Below are 10,109 nucleotides of genomic sequence, written 5' to 3' on the forward strand. Positions count from 1 at the left end.
CAGGGTTTCTCTGTGTAGCTGTGGCTGCCCTGGAACTTGCTCTATAGACCAGGCTGGCCTCAAACTCATGTAGACCTACCTGCTTCTGCCTCCTAGGTGCTGGGATTAAAGGTATGTATCACCACACCTGGTGTTTGTAATGAAAGCTACACTCATAATTTAATTTGTCATGAGGGTTAATTAGTCAAGTGAATCCATCTACTTATCAATTATCTACCTATCTCTTGTTTATCAACTCTGCTCAATATCCTAGTGTTGTAAATAAAACCAACCATTCTTACAGACACAAAGGTGTTGATTTCAGGCAAAGATTGGTTAAATAATTTGTGGTACACACAAATCACATAGTGAATAAAATAAAATATTCATGTTAATAGTCATGTTCATGTATATCAGCTATGTGTACATATATAAAAAAGGTTGGATTATTAGAATATTGATTGTTTGGTTTTATATATATACATTATATATATACATATATACATATATATGTGTGTATATATATACATATATGTATATATGTATATATATATATATATATATATATGTAAAAGCCAGGTGTGGTGGCAGACACTTGTAATCCAAGCACTTAGGAGGTAGACGCAGAAGGATCAGGAGTCTAAGAATAGTTTATACTATACAGGACCTTTCCTTAAAGACAAAACCACAAACAAACAAAAGCTATATTAAGAGAAAAAAATTCATAACTGTGCATATGGTGGCATCATTTATGTAAGTATATATAACTTGCTTGAGGGTACTTTGCAGCTTCAGCTTCAGGTACCTTAACAATGAATGATCTTTGAAGATGGAGACCCATTGCATAATTCTGATCCAAATGTTGAGTGGAATTATTTGACATAAATATGGTCATGGGATGCCTGCCTGGCTGTTAGGTGATGGTGATGATGGGAAACAGGCCAGGTGATTGGTTCACCTTGACCACTTCTATTCTAGCTGATGTGTAGATTCATTGTGAATATGCTGGAAGCAATCCTGGAATCCTCTTTCTTCTGTGATATTTCCAATTTTATATAACACTAACATCTCTTCTCTCTGGAACCCCTAAACACCTCCAAGATCTGGAAAGGATAGCTTGAACTGAGAACTTCCTTTCTCCAGCCTTAGACTTTAAGTCAGGGTGTGTGGAGGCTGCTTGAAAACCACTGCATGTTGGCTGGCCCTTCTTGTCAATGTCTAGTTGGCCATCATAATGCATCTATCATTTTAGAACTTCAAAGGCTTAATGAACTGCTGGTCTGAGATAAGAGACCCATATTATTACTCTTTCCTTTCTCAGCAAGCCCCATGTCTGCATTCTTGAACTAAGTGACATCACTAGCAAAGACTGTGCAGCTGAATAACAGGTATGAAGCCATTGCACTATTGTTCTTCCATTCTGAACAGAAACATTGTCTAAGCCTGCTCTACCTCCTCCTTCAGCACCAATGGCTTACACTGAATATCCACTGCATCTACCAGGTTGGAAAGAGAACATTTAACAGGGCAGCACTACTGAGTGTTGAGGTGCCTTTTGGGATGATGAGTGGGATTACCAGTTCTTGCGTGATATGGACTTTCTGCCAGAAAGTGAGCATAATGTGTAGGTAGGTGTGTCAGCTGTTTTTCTATCGTTGTGATGAAACACAATGGTCAGTGTAGCTTATAAAAGGAAGGGGTTATTTGGCTTACAGTTAGTTCCAGAGGGACAATTGTCTGCTATGCTAGGGAAGCATGGGAGCAAGCAGACTTGATAGCTGAAGCTAGAAGTGAGGGCTCACATCTTGAACTGCAAGCAGAAATCAGTACTGACTTGAAATGGCTCAACTCTCAAAGCCAACCTCTGGTGACATACTCCCTCCAACAAAGCCATACTCTCTAATCCTCTCAAATTGTGCCACAAACTAGGGACCAAGTATTCAAACATTTGGCCTTATGGAGGACAATCTCATTCATAAGACCACAGTAGGTGACTTTTGGACCCTCGCACATGGGTCTCAGTGCTTACTCCTGACCAGTATCTGAAGATGAATGGTTTTCCTTGTGAATAGTGAGGCTAGGTGGTGACCTTATTACCAACTTATGCCTGGTTGGGATAAATCTCTTCAGATTCCACATCTTCATGACACAGTAAAATTGTGAAGCATTATTGCTAAGTGTTTCTACTTGGATGGTAGGGTATTCTCGGACTCGGAAGCCCAGGAACCACACAGCTCTGAGGTGGGACAGTGTCCCAGTGAAAGGGTATCATCCTAGTGGATGGTCATCCTGAGACACCGGGGCCCAGGAACCTTACAGCTCTGAGAGGAAGCCTCCTCATGAGAGACATTGCTGCTCCCAGGGGAGGTATCCTCAGCTGAGCTGAGCCTCAGCCCTGCTCATTTTCTTCGAATCTTCTCTTCATTGCTTCCTTTTGTCTTGGATTCTTCAGACTGGTGAGTTACACCAGGCAGGAAATCTTTTATTTTGTTTTGTTTTTGGAGCAGGGTTTCTCTGTATAGCCCCAGCTGTCCTGGAACTCACTCTGTAGACCAGATTGGCCTCGAACTCAGAAATCTGCTTGCCTCTGTCTCCCAAGTGCTGGGATTAAAGGTGTGCACCACCACTGCTTGGCAGGGCAGGAAATCTTATGAAAGAGATTTATTGGAGGGTCCAGATACGGAGTGACAAATCTGAGGATGACTGCCTTCTGCACCCAGGAGCCCTGGACAAAGTAGGCAGTGCTTATATAGGATTTCTGAAGGGCAGATTTTCTCATGGCAGAGATTTCCAGTGTGAGAATTGGTGGGATTTCAAGTCCTGAGCTTGGGGTGGCTCAGAAATTGGTCAGTTTTCCTGCTCAGGGATTGGTGGCTTTTTTCCCACCCCATTTTCCCTGCATCAGGCCTATGGGTTAGGGTGAGAAATTCTTCCTGGATGTAGCTGGCTTTTGCTGAGGCTCTGTCTCTGTAGGGCTGCTGGGGTGTGTGTATGGGGGGTGGGGAGGGAGAGTCTGGAGAGGAGGTGCTGCCTGCCACTGGACAGCTTCTGTGGGACAGCTCCTGCAGTGGTGTTTCATGAAAGCTGTAGGCTGAGGCATGAAAGGTGTGGCCATTGTGGACAGCTCCCGCTGAGGTGGGAAAACCGGGTGCTCCACTCTGGAAAACTCTTACAGCTCCTATGATGGTTGCAGGCTGAGGAGATGTTGTGAAGGCGCCATGGGCGGCAAGGAGGGGCCTACCACTGCTTTAATCGCTTTTGTGGCACAGCAGCTTTTGTGGTACACCGCACAGGGACTTTAATGAGGAGACAGGGTAACAAGAAAAATCCCCACAGAACTGACCTTTTGGTCCATAACAAAATTCTTGGACCTGGTATGAACTGAAGAAGATAGGATGAACTGGTTAACGTACTAATTGTTAACTTGAGAGCTGGTCCTCTCTCTGTCAATATCTTAATATATATTGCAGTAGTTCTCAACCTGTGGGCCATATATCAGAAATCCTGTGCATCAGATTTATAATAGTAGTAAAATTACAATTATGGAGTAGCAATGCAATAATTTTATGGCTGGGGGTCACCACATGTATTAAAGGGCTGGAGTATTAGGAAGGTTGAAAACCACTGAAACGTTGGGATCTTCAGGGTCCTCTGCCTCTAATACCCAGTTAGTTCTCCTGGGTTTTCCATCAACAGTTGCTGCAGCTCCTGCAGCAGACCCAGTCAGACCTGGTACTCTGCTGTCGGACCACACTGCACACAGCCACCTCTGGTTCTCACTGAGCCCTCCACTTCCACTTTCATGAAACTCAAGTTGTAGACTCTGCTCCTTCAGCTCCTCACTGCTCTCAGAGTGGTATGCTGAGGGCAGAGACTTCTAACTGCTAGACTGGCAACCGTGCTCCTCTAGACCCCAAAGTGGGCGAGGGCACTTTCTAAGGTTCACCGGCCTTGGCTTTTGACTGTGAGTTTGATGTCAAGATTTATTTGAAGTAGGTTCTCATTATATAGCCTGGGTGGGCCTGGAACTCATAGGTCTGTCTGCCTGTGCCTATCAAGAGTATTGGAATTTAAGGTGTAGGTCATCACATCTAGTTACGATAAATTTTTTGTGTGATTTTTGGGAGTCCTCTGGCTCTTAAGTAGGAAGAGAGCAACCTTGATACTTTTAAAAAAACTGGTTATGAAAGCCTATTTAAATGGAGATGAACTGATTTCATACTTGTCCTCAGTTTAGCTGTTTTTAACTAAGCTTAGTGGTTAAAGACCCATCCTTAGATAGCAAACAAACGGATTGCAGAACCAATCAGTAAACCTCACAGAGCATATTTTTTTCAGTTTTGTTTTCAGGGGCCAGGGGTCTGAAAACCATTAGGGGTGAGATGGGAGGAGGAGCTCAGGGAGGCCACGCCCTCAGCACACCATTTTAAGACTGGCCGCGCGCACACGGGAGCTCGAACGCCGTCTCTAGGAGCGGTAGCCAATGCCCGCACGTCTGCTCTCAGCCTAGCAACTACGGGCCAATGAGCGGAGGGCTATCGTTTGCCCCTTTCTCTTCCAGCCAATAGGAAACGTTCCCAACCCAGCCCCCTCCAGGAGCTCAGGACTTAGGCCTCACTTCCGGGCCGCTGCGTAGGTTGTCATAGCGACCATTTTACGTTAACTGGTTTGTAGTGTCTAACCCCGGGGCCCGGCGATTGCGGGAGATATTGCTGCCTGCATTCTCCATCGCTAACTGCGGCCGAAAGGCCAGAGCGGGCTGGGGGAATCCGGCCTAGGCGTTCGCGTCGTCCTGTGCGAGCGGGATGGCTGCGGAAGAAGAGGACGAAGTGGAATGGGTGGTGGAGAGCATCGCTGGGTTCCTGCGGGGCCCGGATTGGTCTATCCCCATCTTGGACTTTGTGGAGCAGAAATGCGAAGGTAAGAACCAGACCCTGAACAAGCCGAATATTACTGTCTTTGCCTGCCGGGCCTAGGACAGTTTTGTAGACGGTATTGCATACATCCCTTCCCGAGTGGGTCGTTTGCAGACATGAAAGTGCTCACCAAGACCTCTCACCCACCCTGCCTGAGCGCTTGTCCTGAACACATTAGACTTTAATCCCGTGTTCGGCCTGTCACTTCATCCCGCATCTTTCTACCCCGCGCAAGTGGACTGTTTGGGTAACTAGCATCTTCCCCAATTATTTGGGAGAAGCATCGTTTTTCTTCGAGTTGCTTCTGATCCCTGAGATGTCGTCCTGTGGACTCAGTCTTCTAAATGAAAACAGATTCACTCTGGCCATTTTATCTGCAAAGGAGGGCATTCGATTACTCCTGCAGGACCAAAATAGGCGATGGGGAGGAAGACCTTTCTAACAAACAAGATATACAAATGTGGAATACTTTTGAAGGACCAGCATATTATGCTTTCTGATCGGTTCATATCATGCTCATATCCGAGTTCATAAGACGAATTGGACTGTTCATAGAGAAGCAATCACAAACGATGTCCTATCCAACCTTTAACATGATTCTTTGCCTAGGCAATACTTGGAGGGTAGCAATATCTATCCTCTGAACTTGTGTCTTAGGTTAGAGGGACTAGACTTGTTTGTAAAGACGCAGTGCGATAGAACTGGGGTGAGTGAATACAAGCTGCAGAGAACACATTTCAGTGAAGGAAATCTTTTATACACTTTTCCAGGATGAGTTGGCCTGCTTGAAAAGGTCATGGGTTCCCAGGCATTTGAAGTATCTGCATACATCTGACAGTGACTGTACTGCAATGCAGGTTGTTTGAGATTCAGCTAAACGGAGGGTTCTTATCCTGAATTGTCTTGCAAGACTTCTCTCAAACTTAAGATTCTGTGAATCTAGTAAAGAATTTTGTTTGATCATTGATCACTGAACCTTTTATTTTATTCTGTTAAAATTCAAATACTAGTTCAGTGTTTTGGCAGGCAACTTTCACAGAGGTTCAGAAAACAAAGCAATGGACGTGTGTTCCTGCTGTTAAAAGGTTGATGAAGCATGGGAAAAGCCTGACCTGCAGGAGGGATTATGTCACCCACTGATTTTTATCTGTTATTGAGACTAAATCCTGTATATAAATTGTTTGGGTCATGGTTTGTCTTCTATCCACAGGTGTCAAGAGTGGCTACATCTCGGTAGTAACAGCTGATTTTGTATTTTTATAGAGAAGCAAAGCACACCACAGTGATGTAGTTTCAGAGCTGAAAAGAGTTTAATTAGCATTTGTATTGAATGCATGAGAAGTGTCACAGAGACCAAATGCAATGTAAAGAGAAGTGAAGTCAGAATACTTGGAATAACTTTATCCTTCACTGATGTGGGGCTGCCGATGGATGTGCTGTTCTCTGCCTCAGAATACTTAAAGCTTAGTTTAGACAGCTCTGTGATATCAACGTTTCAGTATTCACTGAGTTACCTTAGAGCAGACACAGGGGATAGAAATGCTATCCTTGAAAAGTTTACAGTCTACCATAGAAGGCACGCAAGTAAACAGTAAAATATAAAGTGTCAAGTGCAAGTACATAAATGTTAAAAATAAAGGCACTGGGGAGATGGCTTAGGGGCAAGAGTGTTGGTAAACTTGATGACTTGAGTCAACCCACAACCCACACGGTGGAAGGGGAGAACAGGCTCCTGGAAGGCCATTTGTAAGATTTTTATATTTGTACTTAACTAAATGATTTGTTCTTTTACACTTTTCAATTATTTTCTTATAAATCTAGTTTTTGATGATGAAGAAGAAAGCAAATTGACCTACACAGAAATTCATCAAGAGTACAAAGAGCTGGTGAGTATTTTCCCCCTGATTTTTGTTGTTTGAGATGGGGCCTCATTATGCAGTCATGACTGGCCTGAAACTCACTGTGTAGACCAGGCTGGCCTAGATCACATAGAGATCTATGTGTCTCTACCTCCCCAGTGCTGGGACTAAAGGTGTGTGCCAACACACTGGCTCTTTTCATTGATTTGAAGATTGTAAAAAAATTGCTTTTTTAAATTAAAATTCCTTGAAATTGTTTTTAAGATTTATTTATTTTATTTTATGTGTATGGGTGTTTGCCTGCATGTAGGTGCACTATGTATGTGTCTGTGCTCACAGCTGTCAAAAGAAGGGTTTGGGTTCCTTGTAACTAGAGTTATGGATAGTTGTGAGCCACCATGTGAGTGCTGAGAATCGAACCTGGGTCTTCTGGACCTGCACAGATGCTCACCATCCCTGCAGCCTTCATTATAGGAGGTCTTCTTGCCACAACAGTACTAACAGTTTTCTCAAGCTTGTCATTTCCATAAGCATTTTCAAGTGACTTTCTGTCTCTTCTGTCTTGGACTCTAAGTAATGATTTATTGTAGCTATGGGGATGTTTCACTTTACAATTTTTATGTAGCTGGAGCCTTTCGGCCAGTGCTTGTGCTCCCTGATTTATAGTTGTATTGGGATTTTTAAGAGCCTCTGCATATTTTAAAAGAAGACAGTGGGTAGAGGAGTTATACCATGTTCACCTTCATAATTCTGGCTGTCCTCTAGTAGAGGAAATTAAGCTTCATGTGATTCTTTGCAAGAAAAAAAATCTCATTGTTAATTTATTGGTGACATTATTAGCTCTGTGTCTTCTATGATGGTAATTCCAAAGAGCATTCTAAACAGCAGAATGACATCTAGAATTGTTCTGTGTACGTTATAAAGGTTAATTCTTTTCCTTTTAGGTTGAAAAGCTGTTAGAAAGTTACCTCAAAGAAATTGGAATTAATGAAGATCAGTTTCAAGAAGCATGCACTTCCCCTCTGGCAAAGACGCGCACATCACAGGTTTTAGCTTTTGTGTTACTCTGTTAATATTGAGATGTAGCAAAGATTCCATGGCTTTCTTTAAATAAGATATGTTTGATTGTGGAGATATAAGAACTGTTAGACATTAAGCAAATTAGACATTGATTGTGTGAGGTGGAGTCGGTCACCTGCCATGTTCATTCGTAACCACTTTAAGAAATAATATGATCTGATGGAATTTAAAATAAGCTTTCTGATTCTAAAGTTGTGAGATCACAATGTTTATCCATGTATGGTTTCATTTCTGTAGGACCCTGATGATTCTCTTGTTGCCCCTTTTTTTATTTATAGCAAATGTGCAGTCTCTAGTTATGGGGCCTCCTTGTGGAACTATTTTTGTTTATTTTTATGAATTGGTGCTTTACCTACATGTATGTATGCACACAATGTGCATGCCTGGTGCCTGTGAAAACCAGAAAGGGATTTTGGACCCCCTGAAAGTTAGGAATAGCTGTGAGCTGCCATCTGGGTGCTGGCTCTGCAGGGGCAGCAAGTGCTCTTAACTGTTGAACCATCTCTCCACCTCTTCATAAAACTGGGTTTCTTTGTCTCTTTAGATCTGCAGTACTGGGTTGAGTGGCTAGTAGGTACTCTTTTTTTAAATGCTTAGTGAGCATTCTTGTAAACTGATAGGCTTTTAAAACATTTATTTATTTACTTATTTGTTTATTTACTTAGAGACAGGGACTTGCTGTGTAATTCAGGTCAGCTTCAAACCCATTGTGTAGCTTGGGTTGGTCCTGAACTGATACTTTCCCTGTTTGGCCCTCATAGGTTTAAGATTCCAAGGGCCAATCATCTTGCTCAGTTCCCTAGTTGACACTTTAGACATTTGGTTGGTGTTATCTCACTTTATCTTCTTGGCACCATTTAGCTTTAGCCTATCACTGAGGAAACTAAATGAGAGAAATAGGAAGCACGAGCTGCCTGCAGAGGAGAGTAAACGTACGTCCTAGGCAGTCTGCCTGCATGTCCTTGCTCGCTTTGTTTCCTGTCTTCTAGTGAATGGACTACATTTTTTTAGTAGGATGTCAATGAGAATTGCCTAGTATGCTACCCTCGGCTCTATTTTCAGCTTTGTCCTTTTATAATTCTTCAATATGTCATGTACTGTCATCCATCCAGGCCCCTCATAAGCTTTGCTTGTACTAACTGTTTTAATTAGAGTCTCCATTGCTGTGAAGAGACACCATGGCCAAGGCCACTTTATAAGTAAAGGACAACATTTAATTGGGGCTGGCATACACTTTCAGAGGTTGAGTACATTATCATGGCAGGAAGCATGGCAGCATGGCAGACATGGTGCTGGAGGAGCCAAGAGTTCTATACCTTGATCTGAAGGTAATGAGGAAGGGACTGGCATCCTCAGGCAGCTAGGAGGAAGCTCTCTAAGCTCATACCCACAGTGACACACTTCTTGCAACAGGCCACACCCATCCCAACAAGGCCATACCTCCTAATAGTGCCACTCCCTGGACCAAGCATATTCAAACCACCATGCCACCCCTTAATCTAAAATGTACAGCCCGCTCCCAGTACACTACTATCCCTTTTTTAGCTCAAAGGAATTAAAAAGGTATAAGTGCAGAACTGTCTTTGCCCATCATCTTTCAGCCAGTATTGAAAGATTCAGGATACAACATTTGCAGCAGAAGAGTTTTTGTGAACCTTAAGTGATGAAATATATCAAACTTTTAGTATATTGCCTATTGTGTGTTAAGTGGTCTCTAAGTAAATTGAAGCACTTCTTAATTAGCTGTGGCTATTTTGGTGGTTGATTAGCAGGGTGCTGACAGGCCAGGGTCATGGGTTCAATCCTCTGTGAACTAGTCAGCATTATTCTCTGTAGAGCAAGCTCACTGCTGTAGGCTGGCAGCAGTGACTCAGCGCTGGGCAGTTGGTACTCCTGAAATCTATCTTGGAGCACTGTGATGAGCGCTTCCCAGTCACTGCATTTTCACACATGAAATCAGAAAGTGGGCTCTAGTATGCCAATCTGGGTGCCTAAAATCCAGCTCAAGGAATATGAGGAGTTTAGGAGGTATTTTTTGTTTTGGTTGATTTGGTGTTGATTTTCTAAACTAGCTGCTGCATTCATTGAATTGTACTGCTAAGGGGAACTTGCTCAAGAGTGCTTTTGGTTCATTTCAAACATCATTAGGCCTAGAACACTGGTCCTGGCATGCCCATGTATTAAAGCAGCAAGAGTGGTAAGCAGTATACCAGTGAGGTGGTACAATAGTAAAAACAAAAGCTTGTATGCACATGCACACAATACATGCCCACCC

At 43.1% G+C, this 10,109-nt stretch overlaps 1 protein-coding gene across 2 annotated transcripts in view; it reads left to right on the forward strand.

The window, feature by feature from the left end:
- The first annotated feature begins 4,598 nt into the window (after window positions 1-4,598).
- The window catches only part of Cfap36 (cilia and flagella associated protein 36), a 35,172-nt gene continuing 29,661 nt past the window's right edge, over window positions 4,599-10,109 (forward strand). For both annotated transcript variants that reach the window (XM_031339860.1, XM_031339859.1), the window contains exons 1-3: window positions 4,599-4,899; window positions 6,717-6,781; window positions 7,699-7,800. In XM_031339860.1, the coding sequence (XP_031195720.1) occupies window positions 4,785-4,899; window positions 6,717-6,781; window positions 7,699-7,800 (282 nt within the window). In that variant the 5' untranslated portion in view covers window positions 4,599-4,784. The remainder of the gene's footprint in view (window positions 4,900-6,716; window positions 6,782-7,698; window positions 7,801-10,109) is intronic.

This window comes from Mastomys coucha, unplaced genomic scaffold, assembly GCF_008632895.1.
Source record: "Mastomys coucha isolate ucsf_1 unplaced genomic scaffold, UCSF_Mcou_1 pScaffold22, whole genome shotgun sequence".
NCBI classification, from domain to species: Eukaryota; Metazoa; Chordata; class Mammalia; order Rodentia; family Muridae; genus Mastomys; species Mastomys coucha.